Source organism: Gobio gobio (assembly GCF_949357685.1).
Source record: "Gobio gobio genome assembly, chromosome: 14".
NCBI classification, from domain to species: domain Eukaryota; kingdom Metazoa; phylum Chordata; class Actinopteri; order Cypriniformes; family Gobionidae; genus Gobio; species Gobio gobio.
This window is the reverse complement of record NC_137107.1, coordinates 6,598,886-6,620,032: the sequence shown is the minus strand read 5'-3', so window position 1 is coordinate 6,620,032 and position 21,147 is coordinate 6,598,886. Positions and strand designations below refer to the sequence as shown.

General features: G+C 41.4%; 1 protein-coding gene across 1 annotated transcript in view; it reads left to right on the top strand.

Annotated features, from left to right (window-relative positions):
* Positions 1 to 20,312, top strand: part of LOC307137834 (rap guanine nucleotide exchange factor 6-like) — a gene marked incomplete at its 3' end in the record, with an annotated part of 70,898 nt that extends 50,586 nt beyond the window's left edge. Inside the window, exon 3 of the mRNA XM_079835806.1 lies at positions 20,093 to 20,312. Coding sequence (XP_079691932.1) covers positions 20,093 to 20,312 — 220 coding nt within the window. The remainder of the gene's footprint in view (positions 1 to 20,092) is intronic.
* Between the last annotated feature and the right edge of the window lie 835 nt (positions 20,313 to 21,147).

The following is a 21,147-nucleotide window of genomic DNA, read 5'->3' as shown; positions in this document are numbered from 1 at the left end:
TTGCCAATGAAAATATTACCTATAAAGTCACAGCAGAACTGTTGTGCGTCTCAGAGCAACACACAGCGGTGTTTTTAGTTTTCTCATAGTGTTTTTGGAGTTGTGAGATCCTTCTGACGTTTGCCGCTGGCTCTGATGTCTCTGCAGTGGTTAAACACGAGATATGATTCGTCTTGTTTATATCTAATGGCCGATCTTTGGTCTCATGAATCTATAATTTGTTTCCTGCCAAAAAAATTTGTCTGGGGGCAAAATTAAATTTCATAACTTTATTTTTTAGGCTATTTGAGCTATTTTTAAGCCATTGTAGCCTAGCCTACTAGCGCTGACTTTGTTTGACTGAATTGTTTGCTTTATTTATTGTATAGCTTCTTATACCTTTTACTTATACTTTTATAGTGGCTATTATTGATCACACATAAACTGACATTTACCAAAAAGAGACTGGGTTCTGTTTTATGTCATATTTAATTTTATTACATTGATAATCATATATATGCACACTTATTGTCTGAACCACATATTAATGTTTAATAATTGTTTTAATGTAAACGAAAATAGGCAGGGTTGTGTTTTATTTCGTTTTGTTATAAATATCCATGCAGTTAAGATAATCATTATAGGCTATGCGTTGCCTGAACCACATTTGTGTGGCTATAATATGTTTAATATATATTTTTTATGAAAATGAACAGAGCCAGAGTGGCTAAAAAACACACCAGAGAATTCATACTGGAGAGAAACCGTACAAATGCTAAAAAGGTGAAGTCTGATCATTTAAGGTCAAAATAATAGTTCAGAAATGGCAACAATTTATGAAAGGATGTGTTTTGTTTATTTTGAGGAGTTAATCTCATTAATTGTGCATATATGATGCATTAAGAACATGTTGAAAAGCATGAAATCAATCAGTTGTGATGTGAAGCCATCTGTGGGCATCACTGCCTGCTGCTGTGCCAGCTACATTAAACATGTTTTGTGTGCCCATTTGCTTGAATAGCAAAAGAAAAACGCCACAATAGTGATTTCACAACTTTCAAAAAGAGGGAAAAAATAGAGTGAGATTGATAACGGCAGTGAAAAGAGAGAAATATGTAAATTTTTACCCTCACTCCCATAGACACTATTAGAAACACCCTCACAGCAGCGGTAACTTGTTTTTGTAATTTGATACAAAGTATTGGTGTTATAAATGTACATAACATTTTTTTTAAATGAAAATACAAAATACGTTGCAGGGTTTACAATATTGATGACCTTAAAAGTGTCATCACGGTCTGTGAAAAGGGAAACACACTCACAGCAGTATTTAACTATTTTATTTTTATTTTTTTAAAGATCATACAAAGTCTATTGCTATAAATTTGCATAATGACATTATTTTCACACAAATGAAAAATATAAAAAAAACTTTGCAATGCTGATAACCGTTAAAACACGTCATCACAGTCCAGACTCTATAAGCTCCGCCCCTCACTTCAGCGGCGGGAGTTCTGCAGTGCCACAGATGTTCCTCTAGATGTCGCCATTTGCTTTTACCTCGTGAAGTTTCATCGTGTCTCCATCATAACTGTAAATCTGGTTTATCCGACTGTGAGTACATTTATTTCAGTTTTTATCAGGAGAAATCTAAATCTGACAACTTATATCCTACATGCATTGAACTAGCTCGACAAGAACTGGAGTTTTTCGTTAAATCTTCATCTCTGATTTGCGATTGTTGTCTGTAATTTGCACACATTCACGCGTTTAATCGATGTCTGATTACAGCATGTAGAAATGTAGAAATATAGAGCTCATTTCTGATAATAACACCACTATTGAGAAAATAAACACTTAATACCATGAAGAAATAACAGCTATAGTAGACAAACACAACACTCGTTTGATGTTTGGCATCATTTAATCATATCACCTCAACATTAAAGTTAGTAAAATCATATAACTGGTTCTAAACAATGGTGACATGGGGTAAGATGAACCCCCGTCCTGACACACAATCTCAGCACTTTTGATGAATAACTATTTTTTAATTTAGTAATTTCACCATTTATGACATTTAGTTGAAACAATTTTGAAGTTTTGAAGATCTAATTTTGTGTCTCTGGAAAATAGTGAAAAACATTTATGTTGATTATCAAAGTTGAATGAGGGATTTGTGGACACATTAATGTTCTTTTTATTCGTAGAGTAAAAGTTATAGCTTTTATTTTGAAGTAAAAAGATAAAAGTTGACCCTTGGGGTAAGATGAGCAACCCAGAATTAGCATAGTAGACTAGACGCCAAGTGGCCTGTTGTTACTAGTGTTATTATTTTTTAAATGTAAACAATATAATTAATGGAGTTATTATTCAGTATTCCATGAATTAGATGTACATTTCAGACATCGTCACTTTCATTAAAACCTTTAGTTTAGTTGAGTGAAATTAGGGCTGCACGATTATGACAAAAATCATAATTGTCGATTATTTCCTTTGAAATTGTACAATTATTAGTTACGATTATATAGCATTAAGCCTCAAAAGTCAAAAATAAATACAAGTAAAAATGCATGGTATTATGATGTTTTACTAAAGATAAAAACAATAGGGAATAAACTTGTGTTTTTTTTCTTTCTACAGGTTATCTTAAGTACACAGAATAATATACAGTAAGTGGACTTTTTTTGTAATTGCGATTACATTTTATTGAACAATTACATAACTGTGGCACCCGTAATTGTAATCACGTTTACAAATTCAATTAATTGTGAAATTAAGAATTAAGTATCATTACATTTGATTTCACTGTGTAAATATTATGACATATCTTAAATTAAAATATGGATTAAATTAACATGCATAAGTCTGTACATAATTTTACCTTTCAGATGAAACTCTTTTACTGGGATTCTGCTTTGTCTGTCATCAGTTATTCAATTATTCAACTAAATTGTTTAAATAATATGTTAAATAGAACAGTTGATTTAGTATTTTACATTAATGATGCTTTTAAATATATATAAATATTACAATAATTTTATCAAAAGTAATTGATAAATTCTGTAAAGTTTATTTGTGTGCTTCTGACACCAGGGGCCATCTTACCCTTTAATAATTAGACATTTTGTGCTATAACACCTTTATTAACAAATGTTTCTTATTTCCTATAATAACACTTTGGCTGATGCATCATCATCCTGCACATGATACACTTATATCTGAATATGTTATGGTTTAAAAGTAAATCCACATTGTTCATGAGGGGGCATCTTCCCCCATTTTACCATACTATTAGAGTAAAACATCTGCACCTGAGTAATATTATATTAATAATAATAACAATATATTCTCATCTTCCCACAGGAGAAGAAGAATCAAGCAGGAGGAATTACTCCAGGAGAAACTACAGACAGTAAAGATGGAGTTTGAGGAAGAATCACAAGGTTGGTGTATCACAATACATCTAAAACTAGATCCCATGATTTACTCACCCTCAAGCCATCCTAGATGTATATGACGTTCTTCTTCCAGACAAATACAATCGTAGTTCTATTAAAAAATGTTCTGGCTAATCCAAGCATTATAATGGCAATGAATGACCACCTTCCGTATTCAACTTACGCAGAAAGTGTAACGCCTCCCGCAGTTCAAAACACTTGCGTTAGGGCTGGACGATTAATCGAAAAGTAATCGAAACCGAAATGTATAACCTCTAACCCACGTAATTTCCCCATGTCGGTTATTTCGGTTTTAGTCACGTGACTCCGCCCCGTCAGTCACATCAAGTGCAGTTTGCAGGCACACAGAAAAATTCAGGAGTATTTATCTTTGATTATACAATCTGGATGCTCAGAATTACTATGGTAATTGTATGTTTTACACAGTTTATACAGATAAGTTAATAGTTGTTCTTATATGCGCTGATACACACACACAGACGGCTGAAGCTGTGACACAGAGCCGAGGTGTGTCGAGTCTCTGACAGCACACACCCTGAGGCCAGATCACTTTCACTTGCGTCCTCACAAAACTTTGTCAATTGTATGTGTTTTAATGCCTGCCCGTTTGAACATTGAAGCGATTTTAGACCATCGGATGCGTGTCATTATATTGAGCTATACTGCGCTGATATATTGTGACACACTCGCAGGCAGTAGCTCACACATCACGTGAAGATCGCGCGCAGAGAGGAGCAGAAACTCATTGTCAACGCTGTCCTGTGATTCATCACTAAAGTAGCTTAGAAACTCAACCGTTATAGCATAGATTTTTATCTACCTTTGAAGTAACTACACACCACAGCTTCATAATTAATAGAGACGCTAATTCACACACACAATCACATTCAAATAAATGTAGGCTAATGTAGGCCTACTGTGCTAATTGATCTATCTGATGTAACAGTTATAACAAACAGAAATCTGTAAGAAATGTTACAACCCATGGACAATAACTGCTGAAGCTGTTTCCTTCAAGTATTTTAAAATCAACAAGAAATGCACTTTTTCTTTAGAAAAAAAATATCCCACCTCTAATAGTTAAACATATTTATGGTACAAACCTTAGCAGTGAACTATAAGGGCAAAAAAAAGGAAAGCAAAAAAGAGAAGCAAAATAATCGTTTAATAAAAACACACGGCCTACAGGCTCATCCCCAATCCAGCGCTCCAGAGCGCCTCACAATCAATGAATAGCGCACATTTATGCCAGGATATTGTTTATGAACTAATGCTGATGAATAATGACAATGTTTACTTTACGATGTTTATATAGTAATATGTTTTAGACGGTTGTAACAATGCATATTTTATCTCCTGAACTTGAATGAGCTCCTGCAACTGCAATAGTAAGGCACAGACATTTCAAAATAAGAGTCAATGTGTATTTCGAGCTTGTTTATCATTAAAAGTCACGCATTATATATTCGTTTTTGCTTACACAATAAATTGTATTTAATTTCATTCCCATTTAATTCATAGTCAGGGGGAAAGACCAGTATTAGACACACATTCAATAAAGTATCAGGGTTATAATAGTTCACTAAAACCATTTAAAAAAACTTAATTACTTGAAATTAAATAATTAAAAAAATAAAAAAATTACTTATTTGAAGCTTTGGCTTAACCTGATATGGCCTACTAACTAAAACAGAAATACAAAGTCATAAAAACTATATAGATGTTTTTAAAAAACAGACAAAAAAGTGATTTGGGAGCTCTCTTTCGTGTATTTTTAATGTCAAAAACAAAATGAGGTCAATGTCAGTTCAAGTGACAGTCGGTTATGTAATGCTTAAATCAGTGTTTCCCAACCACGATCCTGGAGGCACACCAACACTGCACATTTTGCATGTGTCCCTAATCAAACACACCTGATTCAAATGATGATCTTATTAGTGGAGACTCAAAGACCTGAAATGGGCGTGGCAGATAAGGGGGAGGGAGGGGGGGGGCAATGATTTTGTCTGAGCTATGAATAAAAAAATTAAAAATAATATAATTAATATTTTCTCATTTAATTTGTCTTATCCTTTTAGTGTAGCATGAGTAAAGCCGATTGTTTTAAGGATGACTAAAAGGATGATTAATTTTCTTAGGCTGCTCTACCTCAGTTGTCTAACAGTGCTCGTCAATGTCATAATGATCGAGATGGCCAATCAAATTAAAGAAGGCGGGGCTTACTGTCACACTGTCACTGTCACACGCAACGAGAGTTTGTGGAAGATGTAATCAGATGCAAGTCTCAGACAACTGTTTTATGATAGAAATGTTCAGCTACCGACAGTAATAGACTGCAAACTACTCAACTTTTTGTGATATTTCGCTATTTTGAATTGAAAAAATGCAATCATGATTAATGTAATTAATAAATGAATGTGACGACGAGTCAAACATTTTTGCATTTTCTACATAGCCCTATTAGACATACGAATAAGAGTGAACTCTTTTAAAATAAAATATTTGAAAATAGTTTAAATTGATTACTTCAAAAACTAGGCTACAATTAGACCTAGAACTTTAACATTCATATTTATTTATTTATTCCCTTAAATCCCTTTAATCCTTTAATTATTAAATTCCTTTATTATTATTATTATTATCAGGGTGCGATTTGTGAAGAAAAAAAAACGAAGGGGGATGCTTTTTACACACCTGAAAACTTGTCGCTTTTCGGCGACAATCTGCGTTTTCTTGGGCAATTGGGTCATTTACGTGAATTGCGTAGAACCAGAGAGTTTTTGTTTTGGGGGGGGGGGGGGGGGGGGGCGGGGGGTTCGGTGAACGTGTGTAACGTTACCGGACGGTTTCCGGGTGCAATCTTTAACAGTTCACAGTCGGCTTGTTTTAAGCGCGGAACACACTTCATTCCGATTTCCCACACGAACATAAAGTATTCAGTCCATTTTATCACGAAATTCAAAAATAAATGCCGTTTTGACGCTCTATGTGGCGTGACTGGTCACTGATCAAGCGCACGCACGTGAACGCGATCATCTGTGAAGGTGATCGATCATCTCTTACTAAAGAATAAACATGAATGACCATCTGAAAGTATGTTGAGGATACATTACAACGCTTCGTTTACTAACGTAACCTTGGTTCCCTGAGAAGAGGGAACGAGTATTGCGTTTAGCTAAACGCTAGGGGAATTCTCTTTCCTCGAGATTTTGAAGGAAATTTTTATCCTAAAAATACCATGTAAAACGCAGTGCTGTCAGCAGGAAGCAGCTGCGTGCTGATTGGCTGTGCCGCTGCAACTGCAGGAACCTATGGCGAGCCCGCTAGGCGGGAAGGACCAATCAGGTCCCTCTAATATTCCCGCCACAAGGGGCAGTAGAATTTGCATAGCCGAGGGTATAAAAGACCCTGTCTCGCCAGGTTCGTCAGGTTAATCGACTGAAGCGACTCCCTGAGCAAGCGAAGCACGGCAAGCAAACGCAATACTCGTTCCCTCTTCTCAGGGAACCGAGGTTACATTAGTAACCGAAGCGTTCCCTTTTGAGAGTACTCCCGTATTGCGTTTAGCTAAACGCTAGGGGACCTAATGCAAAACGCTGTGCTCGCTTAACGGCTCTGAAAGCCTGGAGACACCATACCCAGGCCGACCTAAGTGGGCCTGTAAATATGATATTATAGAAGTCCCCAATATGAGCCAGACCATTTAGTATTTTAGTATTTTATGCATTTGGCAGACGCTTTTATCCAAAGCGACTTACAGTGCCAATCCCCCTGGAGCAACATGGAGTAAAGTGCCTTGCTCAAGGACACACTAGTTCCATGGTTTAACCCACTGGACCACCATCTCTCATTTAATGAGAATAACACGCAAAGATACGTGTAGTATATATATATGTATAGACCAGACATAGTCGGGCCAAAGAATATTGAATGACCAGACAATTTGAGTCATATAAGGAATGTGCTTATGACTTATACAAATACTTAACCCAGACCAGACTGTCGAGCCTTAAGGGGTTAATATGTATTACACAGCGAGAAGCCCAGCCTGTAAGGCAGGGACATCCAAATTATAAAACCTGATAAAAGTGGACGGGGAGGCCCAGCCTGCCGCCGCACAGATATCATTCAGAGAAATGCCAGTGGACCAGTATGCCTCTAGTAGAATGGGCTTTGATGCCTATAGGGCAGCTGAGATCTTTGGACTCATAAGCCAGCGAGATAGCATCCACTATCCATCGTGACAAGGTCTGCTTTGTAACCGTGCACCAAAGCACACAAAGAGCTGTTCAGTTTGCCTGAAAGCAGCGGAACGCTCTATGTATATTCTCAGCGCTCTGACAGGACAGAGCAAATTAGCATCTTCCTCATCTAACGATGATGAGAGTGCTGAAAGTGAAATGACCTGTGCTCTGAATGAAGTTGAAAGCACCTTAGGTACATATCCATGTCTTGGTTTGAGGACGACTTTAGAGTCGTTTGGCCCAAATTCCAGACAAGAGGCGCTCACTGAGAGCGCGTGCAGATCACCCACTCGCTTAACTGATGCGATCGCTAGCAGAAAAGCGGTCTTTAGTGATAGGAGCTTTAAGCTCACCGAATGCAGAGGCTCGAATGTTGAGCCTTTCATAGCATCCAGGACCGTGGACAGGTCCCATATAGGGACTGAAGGGGGGTGAGGTGGGTGAAGCCTTCTAGCCCCTTTAAGGAAGCGTACGATAAGATCGTTCTTCCCCAGTGACAGTCCGTTCACTTGAATGTGATATGCTGCTATAGCAGCCACATAAACTTTGAGCGTGGAGGGGGAACGACCCGCGTCCAGTAGCTCTTGTAAAAAAGTGAGCACTTCTGACACTTCACAATAATGTGGGGTCAGGCTTCGTGCTTTACACCAGTCCGAAAAGACTGACCATTTGCCTGAATAGAGCCGCCTGGTCGCGGGGGCTCTAGCTTCAGAAATAGTGTTTAATACATTTTCAGAGAGGTTCTCATGTACCCGTTGATGGGCCAGACAGTAAGCGCCCATAGATTGGGACGGGGATGCCAGATCTGCCGTTTCGCCTGCATGAGGAGGTTTCTCCTCAGCGGAATTGGCCACAGGGCTGTATCTGACATCCGACTTAGCAGTGACTTAGCAACTTAGCGACTTAGCAACCCGTCAAAATAAAAGTTCGGTTTAACGTGAAGAGATTGACTTCAGATTGTAGCCTACAGTAAATTTAGCTACATCTCTATATAATAATAATCAATACGTCTCTACTAATAATAATAATTATGAAATAAATAATACTAATTATATAATTATTAATGGTTGCTTATTTTTCACTTGATCTTTCATTTATAAACAATGTTTACTTTTAAACAGCATACAGCCTTTACATGTTTATGTATTATTTACTTATGATTATCATCATATATAATAAAACATTTATTTAAAAAAAAAAATAGTGGTATTGTACCGACTACTGGAACTACTACTATACTCTTTCAGGTGTAAAACAGTTTGGATAGTTGTTAATATGAGAATTATGATGCATTATTTAAGAGTTTTAAGAATTATATAACATGAGTAGCTCTCTTTGACTTTCTTTTTTAAAAAGTAGCTCTCAAATGAAAAAAGGTTGGAGACCCTTGACTTAGACAAAGCATCGCGGTTGGTTTGCAAGCTGTGTGACACAAACGTGAAATACTCTGGAAATACTACCAAATGTCAGTGTCAAGCTAAAAAAGCTGTCAAAGAAACTGTTCAGAACAGGCCACTTGCTGCAATTTTTAAAACTCCATTGTTAATTGCAATACTGCACTTTATTTGCTTTTCAAAGGCTTGTAAGCTTGTTTCGATAAATGGAACTAATTTTCTCAACACATCTTTGATTCATTTTGTCCAGCATTTGCAAGCTGTAGACTCTCTGTCCCGTCAGAGACATATATTGTGTAATTGATGATTTTAGTTTTCAGTTCAGTTAATTCAATCCAAGTAAATGAAACACTCACAAGATGTCACAAAAATCACTCTGTCCCCTTTAAATCTTTCAGAAAATTATGTAAGTGTATCGAATTATATCGAATCGAATCGTATCACTGGCTGAATATCGTGATATATATCATATCGTGAGCTAAATATCGTGTATCGTATCGTATCGTGAGATTAGTGTATCGCTACAGTCCTAGCTATTTGTATGTGGAAATAGGCATCCTCTAGATCTACGGTGAAAAACCAATCTCCTGGGTGAATGTGCGCAAGGATTTGTTTCATTTACAACATTTTGAACGGGCGCTTCTTAAGGGCCTTGTTCAGATGTCTGAGATCTAGAATGGGCCTGAGACCACTGAGTCCTTTTTTTGGTACAAGGAAGTAACGACTGTAAAAGCCTGACTCGCTCTGTGAGGGGTGTACGGCTTCCACCGCCCCTTTCATTAACAGTTTTGATATTTCGGTTCGAAGCACATGACTTGTGTCGCTTCTCACCGTTGTCTCTTCCACGGCGCGAAAGCGCGGTGATCTGCGAGCAAACTGTAGCGAGTAACCTTGTTCTATTATGTTCAATACCCATTTTGAAATGCCGGGAATGGCCTGCCAGGCCTCGGCCTTCGAAGCCAGGGGCTGAATTCATTTTTGGGTCCTGTCGCTGAGTAACAGGGACTCGGTGGCCCAATAATTTTGTGTTAAAGTGGCACTCATCGGAGCGCGTTTGTTCATGGGCTCTCTGATTGCGAGAGAATTGTTTCCCGCCGCCTGAGTGCAGGGGGCCGGGGGACATAGAATATTGGTGTTTGTGTACAGGCGAGCGCGTTTGTTTGCGGGCTCGTTGGCTGTGTATGTAATGTGCCCAGCCACCTGATTGAAGGGAGCTGGGGAACGTTTTGGAAGAGAGCGAGGTGGTATTATCCACCTTCTCTTTGTGCCTCTGGCTAGGACGGCTTCGGCGGCTCGGGTTTCGACACATTGCTGGGTCGGGACCTCAACGCTCCGGCGGTCTGCTGCGGCTCGTAGAGCGGGAACGCTGTCCAGGCTTAGAAGCCTTGCGAGGCTGGGCTCCTGGGGCTGAGACCAGTCAATACCGAGGTCGTCCACGGCCTTAATGAGCAGGCGCATAAGCTCAGCATCCACTGAGGTTTTAACGCCCATGGCAGTCCGCGTCGAAGTGTCGTGCTCCGAGACGGTGTCCGACCACCTGCTTTCAGATGCAGCAAGCGAAAGGCTGTCATCCTCCTCCTCTTCTGGTCCGCCGAAGGAAACAGTAGCAGCCGCCAGACGAGGGAAATGGCCGGCGCGTGGTCTCGTCCGAGACATGAGACGCAGATGATGTGCCGATCCTCGTCCGGGAGAAAACCTCTACACGAGGCACAGGAGGAACGAGACATTTGAAACAGCGTCTCAGCTCTTTTCGTGAGTGTGTAGCAACGGCAAAAACACAGATTGGTATTAAAGGATATGTGCCGGATGGCGCAGCTGGAAGGCAGGCTGAAGGCGGAGAGTCCGACGTCCTCAAGGCTGCAGGGAGTTCTGCTGGATGCGTGTCAAAGGCAGGCTTCAATCCAGAGCTCAGCGAGGTGAGTCGCTGAAGAAGAAATAATCTGACGAACCTGGCGAGACAGGGTCTTTTATACCCTTGGCTATACAAATTCTGCTGCCCCTTGTGGCGAGAATATTAGAGGGACCTGATTGGTCCTTCCCGCCTAGCGGGCTCGGCATAGGTTCCTGCAGTTGCAGCGGCACAGCCAATTAGCACGCAGCTGCTTCCTGCTGACAGCTGTGCAGTTGCACTGCGTTTTACATGGTATTTTTAGGATAAAAATGTGCTTCAAAATCTCGAGGAAAGGAAATTCCCCTAGCATTTAGCTAAACGCAATACGAGAGTACTCTCGAAAGGGAACTTACTGTCATGTAAATATGTGGTGTAATCGCTAAATCAGTGTTTCAACGGCGGAAAGACGTCAATTTAACTGCTTGTAAACTAAACAATGTCATGTAACGTTAGCATCACATTTACCTCAGGCAGTCATTCAGTGTCCACAGAATTGTATTCATTAGAGAGATGAACTCTTTCACTATGCTCTATATTAGCGTATATATTCATTATATTCTACTTAACCTGTTAGTGATGTCTTGATTATTTCATTCATGTTAAATAAACCTGTCATGAAAATGACAGACACTGTGTATAAATTATTATATTTCAACAACGAATTGGAGAAAAAACTATTTTATAATTAGATTTAGAAGTTAATGCAAAAACTGCCTAATGTGAAGTTTACATGTTTGCATACAATGTGTTATTTGAGTGTTGATTATTATACCTAAAAATAAATTGCAACTGAATTTAAGCTAATAGTTTGGGCTCTATTTTGTTGCTAATAGTTTGGGCTCTATTTTGTTGCTAATAGTTTGGGCTCTATTTTGTTAACCTTTAATATTAATGTGCAAGTAAGGGCTCCCTATATAGTTCACAGAAATATCTTCAATAAACTTTTAGATATAATTAAATTCATTCAAGGACAGACACTTTTATTCTTCTTCAGTAAACCACTGTTAAATTTAGTAATTTTGTAAAACTGCTGTACCGAACTCGTACCGAACCGTGATTTCAAAACCGAGGTACCGAACCGTCAGTTTTGTGTACAGTTACACCCCTAGTGTCAGTCTTTTATTTTTTGTCATGCGTCACAACAGTTCCTTGAGTTCCAGGCGTTTCCGTGTTGTAAATAAAATAATTTTTTAAATATTAAATGTGTCATTCTCTTTAAGTCACGCTCAGAAATGTGTCATTTGCATATTAACCCCACCCCCCCACCCCGCGACACTGTCACCTTTTTTACTCTGAGGAGTTTGCAGGTCTGTTTTTTCTCCCTTTTAAATAAGTTTCAGCCGATCCCTTACGTATTCAATTTATGGAAAAAGTGTTGAAAGTACCTTTGCCTATCGAAAGATTTTTTAAATTTTACTCAGATTTTATTGGTCTGAAAGAAGAAAGACGTATACACATAGGATGACTTGAGGGTGAGTAAATCATGGGCTAATTTTCATTTTTGGGTGAACTATCCCTTTAACCCAGAATGCAAGCACAGGCATTTAAGCTCATGCAGTTGTGCTCTAGTCTAGTCAAGTCGACTTTATTTATATAGCGCTTTTTACAATGCAGATTGTTTCAGAGCAGCTTCACAGTGTTAAACAGGAAAATAATGCAACAGAATTTGATTCGGCCGTATAGCCGCTCCGGAGAAAACGGTGATGTCATCAGCTCATTTCAACTATCATACAGTGACAATGCGGGCAGATCAGTAATTTAGTTTATATGGTTAATTTAGTTTAGTTAATTTCTCCTCCATGGACTGCCACCTTAACGTGGTGGAGGGGTTTGAGTACCCGAATGACCCTAGGAGCTATGTTGTCCGGGGCTATATGCCCCTGGTAGGGTCTCCCAAGGCAAACAGGTCCTAGGTGACGGGTCAGACTAAGAGCAGTTCAAAAACCCCTTATGATGACAAAAAGAAGGAGGACCGTGACGTCGCCCGGTATGGCGCAGCCGGGGCCCCACCCTGGAGCCAGGCCTGGGGTTGAGGCTCGTATGCGAGCGCCTGGTGGCCGGGCCTTCCCCCACGGGGTCCGGCCGGGCTCAGCCCGAAGGAGCGACGTGGGGACACCTTCCCGTGGGCCCACCACTCACGGGAGGGACCGTAAGGGGCCGGTGCAAAGCGAATCGGGCAGCAGTCGAAGGCGGGGGCCTAGACGACCCGATCCCTGGACACGGAAACTGGCTCTTGGGACATGGAATGTCACCTCGCTGGCGGGGAAAGAGCCTGAGCTTGTGCGTGAGGTTGAGAGGTAGAGATAGTCGGAATCACCTCCACGCATGGCTTGGGCTCTGGAACCACACTCCTCGATAGGGGATGGACTCTTTACCACTCTGGAGTTGCCCATGGTGAGAGGCGGCGGGCTGTTTACCCCGGTGAACGAGAGGGTCGTTTCCCTGCGGCTTCGGCTCGGGGATAGGTCTCTCACTGTTGTGTGTGCCTACGGGCCGAACGGCAGTGCAGAGTACCCGACCTTCTTGGGGTCTCTGGGAGGGGTGCTGGAGAGTGCTCCGACTGGGGACTCCGTCGTTCTACTGGGGGACTTCAACGCCCACGTGGGCAATGACAGTGAAACCTGGAGGGGCGTGATTGGGAGGAACGGCCCCCCTGATCTGAACCCGAGTGGTGTTCAGTTATTGGACTTCTGTGCTAGTTACAGTTTGTCCATAACGAACACCATGTTCAAGCATAAGGGTGTCCATCAGTGCACATGGCACCAGGACACCCTAGGTCGTAGGTCAATGATCGACTTTGTGGTCGTTTCATCTGATCTGCGGCCGTATGTCTTGGACACTCGGGTGAAGAGAGGGGCGGAGCTGTCAACTGATCACCACCTGGTGGTGAGTTGGATCCGATGGCGGGGGAGGAAGCTGGATAGACTCGGTAGACCCAAACGTACTGTGAGGGTCTGCTGGGAATGTTTGGCCGAGTCTCCTGTCAGAGAGATCTTCAACTCCTGCCTCCGGCAGAGCTTCGACCGGATCCCGAGGGAGGCTGGAGATATTGAGTCCGAGTGGACCATGTTCTCCACCTCCATTGTCAAAGCGGCTGCTCGGAGCTGTGGACGCAAGGTCTCCGGTGCCTGTCGAGGCGGCAATCCCCGAACCCGGTGGTGGACACCGGAAGTAAGGGATGCCGTCAAGCTGAAGAAGGAGTCCTATCGGGCCTGGCTGGCTTGTGGGACTCCTGAGGCAGCTGACAGGTACCGACAGGCTAAACGGACTGCAGCCCGGGTGGTCGTGGAGGCAAAAACTCGGGCCTGGGAGGAGTTCGGTGAGGCCATGGAAAAAGACTATCGGCTGGCCTCGAAGAGATTCTGGCAAACCGTCCGGCGCCTCAGGAGGGGGAAGCAGTGCCCTACCAACGCTGTTTACAGTGGCGATGGGCGGCTGTTGACCTCGACTGGGGATGTTGTCGGACGGTGGAAGGAATACTTCGAGGATCTCCTCAATCCCGCCGTCACGTCTTCCATTGTGGAAGCAGAGGCTGGGGGCTCAGAGGAGGACTCGTCCATCACCCGGGCTGAAGTCACAGAGGTGGTCAAGAAACTCCTCGGTGGCAAGGCACCGGGGGTGGATGAGATCCGCCCTGAGTACCTCAAGTCTCTGGATGTTGTGGGGCTGTCTTGGCTGACACGCCTCTGCAGCATCGCGTGGCGGTCGGGGACAGTGCCTCTGGGATGGCAGACCGGGGTGGTGGTCCCTCTTTTTAAGAAGGGGGACCGGAGGGTGTGTTCCAACTATAGGGGGATCACACTTCTCAGCCTCCCCGGGAAAGTCTATGCCAGGGTACTGGAGAGGAGAATCCGGCCGATAGTGGAACCTCGGATTCAGGAGGAACAGTGTGGTTTTCGTCCTGGTCGCGGAACACTGGACCAGCTCTATACTCTCTACAGGGTGCTGGAGGGTTCATGGGAGTTTGCCCAACCAGTCCACATTTGTTTTGTGGATTTGGAGAAGGCATTCGACTGTGTCCCTCGCGGCGTCCTGTGGAGGGTGCTGGGGGAATATGGGGTCCGGGGTCCTTTACTGAGGGCTGTCCGGTCCCTGTATGACCGAAGCAGGAGTTTGGTCCGCATTGCCGGCAGTAAGTCAGACTTGTTCCCGGTGCATGTTGGACTCCGGCAGGGCTGCCCTTTGTCGCCGGTTCTGTTCATAATTTTTATGGACAGAATTTCTAGGCGCAGCCAAGGGCCGGAGGGTGTCAGGTTTGGGGACCACACGGTTTCGTCTCTGCTCTTTGCGGATGACGTTGTCGTGTTTGCCCCTTCTAACCAGGACCTTCAGCATGCATTGGGACGGTTTGCAGCCGAGTGTGAAGCGGCTGGGATGGGGATCAGCACCTCCAAATCCGAGGCCATGGTCCTCAGTCGGAAAAGGGTGGCTTGCCCACTCCAGGTTGGTGGAGAGTTCCTGCCCCAAGTGGAGGAGTTTAAGTATCTAGGGGTCTTGTTCACGAGTGAGGGGAGGATGGAACGGGAGATTGACAGACGGATCGGTGCAGCTTCTGCAGTAATGCGGTCGATGTACCGGTCTGTCGTGGTGAAGAAAGAGCTAAGCCGTAAGGCGAAGCTCTCGATTTACCGGTCAATCTACGTTCCTACTCTCACCTATGGTCATGAGCTTTGGGTCATGACCGAAAGGACAAGATCCCGGATACAGGCGGCCGAAATGAGCTTTCTCCGCAGGGTGGCTGGGCGCTCCCTTAGAGATAGGGTGAGGAGCTCAGTCACTCGGGAGGAACTCGGAGTAGAGCCGCTGCTCCTCCACATCGAGAGGGGACAGCTGAGGTGGCTCGGGCATCTGTTCCGGATGCCTCCTGAGCGCCTTCCCGGGAAGGTGTTTCGGGCATGTCCAACCGGGAGGAGGCCCCGGGGAAGACCAAGGACACGCTGGAGGGACTATGTCTCCCGGCTGGCCTTGGAACGCCTCGGTGTCCCCCCGGAAGAGCTAGAGGAAGTGTCTAGGGAGAGGGAAGTCTGGGCATCTCTGCTTAGACTGCTGCCCCCGCGACCCGGCCCCGGATAAGCGGAAGAAGATGGATGGATGGATGGAATTTAGTTTACTAATTAGATTTATTTGGATATTTAGTTGAAAATGTAGTGTCCCCAACTGAGCAAGCCAAGCCAAAGGCGACAGTGGCTAGGAAACCAAAACTCCATCAGGGGCATAATGGAGAAAAATAAACCTTGGGAGAAACCAGGCTCAGTCGGGGGGGCAGTTCTCCTCTGGCCAATTAACAAACAGCGTATGATTATTGTTCTGGCAACTTTACAGGTCAGGGGTCATATTAGATCGGAATATTCAAAAGATCGGAGGCAACACGCTGGAGACGTATTTATTGAGGATGACGTATCGATTAAACAATTATTAAATTGCAATATTCGAAAGATCTGAGTCATCACGCCGGAGACGAGAATACTCATTTGCAGGAACACTTAGGCTAAGAAGAAGCAAATATATTTATTAAGTATAACGAGGTTGGGTTCCTATTCAACCGTCTATCCTATTAAAATGGTCAAATGTAAAGTGGGCAGGGACGATGTGTAGAGAGCAATCGGACACTCTCTTAACGCTGGACGCTCTTGGATTGGGCTGATCTCCCTGACAGGTCTTGATTTACCGTGCTCCGTAGAATAGGAGAACACGCTGAAAATGTGCTGAAGAATCATCACTCATCGACCAGGATCTTATCACTTGTTACTTATTTTATGTAATTATTTTATATATAAAAAATGTTGGCGTTTACACATGTAAGTAGTTCTTATGTTCAGTAAAACACCGGACTTTTGGAAAAAGGCTACCTTGGTTCCAAATGCCATAACTTTTGATTGCTGTGAGATATCAACCCAGAATTTGGCTCAGATGTAGTTAACATGATTTTTCAAAGTCCAAACTTGATAAAGACTTTATACTAGTCAGCATGTCAATCAATAATAACCAAACAAATCAATAAATTGCATCACTTTTTCTGAGGGTTTCTCAGCAGTGATGTAACATAAAAACTTCCAAACATGATCAAAATTTTCTTTTAAATACAGTATCCTGAAAAGGGGATGTTTCTTTTTTGCTGAGTTTATCAGACTCAGAAGTAAACTGGATTTGTGCTAAATTGAAAATGAACCATATTTCTTTTTGTTTTTCATTTGTATTTGTTCTTCTTTTATTGAATATGTTGATTTTAGACCCAGTGGAAGTGAATGAAGACAAACAGCAGAAACCTCATCATCTCACAAATGAAGATGGAAACACAGTCGCTTCAAAGACTGAAGAGAATTTCACACAGAAAAAAGCTGGAAAATCTGGAGTCGAAGGATCTTTCACCTGCTCTCAGTGTGGAACGAGTTTCAGACGTAAAGAAAACCTAAACAGACACATGAGGATTCACACTGGAGAGAAACCGTTCACCTGCTCTCAGTGTGGAACGAGTTTCAGACGTAAAGAAAACCTAAATGTGCACATGAGGATTCACACTGGAGAGAAACCGTTCACCTGCTCTCAGTGTGGAAAGAGTTTCAGTCAGAAAAGCAATCTCGATGATCATCTGCACCGTCACTCTGGAGTGAGATCATTCAGCTGTGATCAGTGTGAGAAAGCATTTGTTGGGGCATCAGACTTAAGACAACACCTTAAAGTTCATACTGGTGTGAAGCCTCACGTTTGTTCTTTTTGTGGAAAGAGTTTTTCACAACTGACCACTTTAAAAGTGCATGAGCGCATTCATACTGGTGCGAGACCTTACATGTGCTTTGACTGTGAGAAGACCTTCAGTACATCAGGCAACTTAAATCAACACCAGAGAGTTCACACTGGAGAGAAGCCGCACCAGTGCTCTTCATCTGGGAAGAGTTTCTCTGATTCAGGAAACCTGAAAACACACCAGAGAGTTCACACTGGAGAGAAGCCGCACCAGTGCTCTTCATGTGGGAAGAGTTTCAGCCAATCATCTAATCTACTGAGACATGAGAAAAAGTGTTGCCCAAAGTTTCCTAAGTGATCAAAGTTCTTGTTCAGATCACTTTCATGTAAATAGTTTGATATTCTGATAAATCAAAAGATGGAATTTATGTGTTTTTATTATTAATGGCGTTCATTATATCTATACTTGCATTGCATGTAGAATTTGTTACAAGAATAAAGAAACAAAACGTTGAGTGGCTTAAGTCATGCGCACCTTTTTTAATTAACAGTCTGTAAGCCCACAGGTCCAATACCGGTCTCCAATAGCACAGGGAAGGTGTATCTGCGTGTCACTGTCTTTCCTTTTACACAACAAAACAGGATTTAAATACATTTCTTTGTATGCATTTACCTCTTTGTTTCATCTGACTCCATTAATGAAAAATGTTTTAAATGATTTTGTTAATCATTAACTTTAGATTAATTTAAATTGTTTATATTGTGTTATACTCAGTAATCAAGATTCTGATAACATTTAGAGTCTCGCACCGGCCGGGTTTACGATCTCTTTCACAAACTCGTCAGTCTTGGTAAAATCTGACAGAGATGATTAACTGATATTCTGGACCAGGGCCGTGCAGAGAGTTCTTCAGAGGCAGGGGCTCAAATGTAAAAAAGGGGCAATATGTAAATATATATATATATATATATATATATATATATATATATATATATATATATATATATATATATATATATATATATATATATATTAATCAAAGAATCTTGAAATAGTATCACAGTTTCCATCATTGACATTAAATCCTCATATTAGAATGATTTCTGAATGATCATGTGACACTGAAGAGTGGAGTAATGATGCTGAAAATCCAGCTGCGATCACAGGCATAAATTATATTTTAAAATAGAAAACCATTATTTTAATAATATTTCACAATATTGCTGTTTTTTTATCAAATAAATGCAGGCTTGATGAACATAAGAGACTTTCATAATGCTGCATAATATTCAAAAATGGTAATATAATAAAATCCTTTCACGTAACCATTTCGCCAGCCTACACTTCACATAATAGGCCTGTAGGTGCCGGTGGCACTTGGTTTTTGTTAACTTTGATAGTTTCATGAAATAGTAAACAGTGTATCAATATACATAAATACAAGTGAATTTAACACTTACCATTAATGCGACTTTTGCTGCTGCTGCTGCATGGTTTTGTGCAGGGATTTGTTTGTTAAAATCCATTTTGTCAGTGATGCAATTTATAAAATGAGACAAACCGCAGGAAATCGTTCCACAAACGTTAGTTCGTCTGTCCATGTAATTTTCAACCGATTTATGAATAAGAACAGAAAATTACCGCTCCACTTCACATGCCCAGTGGAATTTGAACTTGCTTTGCCAGATCACGATTGGTTGGTGTAGCCTATATACATGTCAAACGGGCATTGGTGAATTGTGTAATACTTTAAAATATATAATATATAGATTTGTAATTAAATCAACACATTAGCTCTGATTATGGATGAAAAAAAAATATTGGTTTACTTTTTTCTGTAAGGCCACACACTCTCTGAAAGGACCATATTTGGCTCGAGAGCCGTTTCCGAACAGAGGAAAATCAGCTGTCAATCAAAACGCACGCAACCCATAGCAAAGCGTTATGGCAACGCCTCAACAGAAATTATCCGACTTTTGAGCCGTTCGTTACTATTGTATACATTGTCATGTTATAATAATCACATTTATTTCGTTTTATTGACCACGATATTATCATTGATATTTGTCTGAGAGGGGCACTTTTGATTCATTTTGAAAAAGGGCAGGGGCTCGAGCCCCCAAAGCAAATCTGCATCATCCCTTTGACAAATTCTTTCAGCAACTCCTCCTCCTCCCCGTCTCCAAAGAAAACCTCAGAAAAAGTGATGCAATTTATTGATTTGTTTGGTTATTATTGGTTGACATGCTGAACCACATATTGCTATCAGCATGTGTCGTGGAGCTTCGTGAGTTCACGTCAAAGGCCCAGGCGGAAGACAAAACCTTGTTGAATAAGGTCGCTATTTTGATTTTTTGTTGACTACCAATGGAGGCCTTTCTGAGCCATCGGATTTCAACAAAAATATCTTAATTTGTGTTCCTTAATTTGTGTCCCAGTCACTATTCGGGAAACTTCACCGGATGCCACGAGGGAGGCCTGACCTGGTGCCGCTTCCATGGGACACTTCGGCTTGGCCACCCCTGTCTGTTTGAGAACAGAGCCTCCAGACTAAGGTCCTGCGGACTGGCAGTGTCCTCCTCAGGCCGGATCTCAGAGACGGGTATCCTGGAGAGCAAGACTCAGCGTAGTTTAGCATCAACTGAGCGAACGAACTAACGCGTCCAAAGTTAAGTGTTTCTTAAAGGGGCAGTACACTTCATTACAACATATATAAAACTCCAAAACTATACATACCAGCATAATTAAATCAAAAGACAATACAATGAAAATCAAAGAAAAGATTTTGAGTGAAATAATAATGTTGATTTTTCACTCATTACAAGTGCATATTTTAATGCAATGTGTTCAAACATGCCGATTAAAAATGGTAGTCCATGTATATAGCAAATAACTTTCATAAAACATCAGATTTATATTTAAATCAGGTTTATGTTTTTGCAAGCAAAAATAATCAGTGGTGAAAATTGTGAGTTACTGGATTCTGATTTCTGAAGTGTATTCTTTTACAGAGAAAACATCCAATGAAATTAAAGCAGTACAATGGATGCGTCTTGAAAAGAAAGAACTCTGCTTTTTTAACGTAAAATTGTTAATGTACAACACTTTGAACCTTTTTTAATTAACCGCAAGGAAACATCTACAGAATGGTTCTCATAAATGTTACCAGATTATTGGTTGCTTTCTCTAATATTACATGGCTGTATTTTTAATGCTAGTAGTCAAAAATAAAACTGAATTCTGAAATACTGTTGGTGATCTCAGGTTTTTTTGATCTTAATGAGAATCATCCATTTAAAGTAAGCTACATTTTTAATTTGCAGGGTATATAAAGTGGAATAACATTCACAGCATAATACTCACTACTCACTACTCTTGAGTACTTTTAAAAGGGCTACTTTTTACTCCTACTTTGAGTAGTATTTAGGACAGGTACTTTTACTCTACTTGCACTACATTTTTTGACAAGTAACAGTACTTTTACTTGAGTATG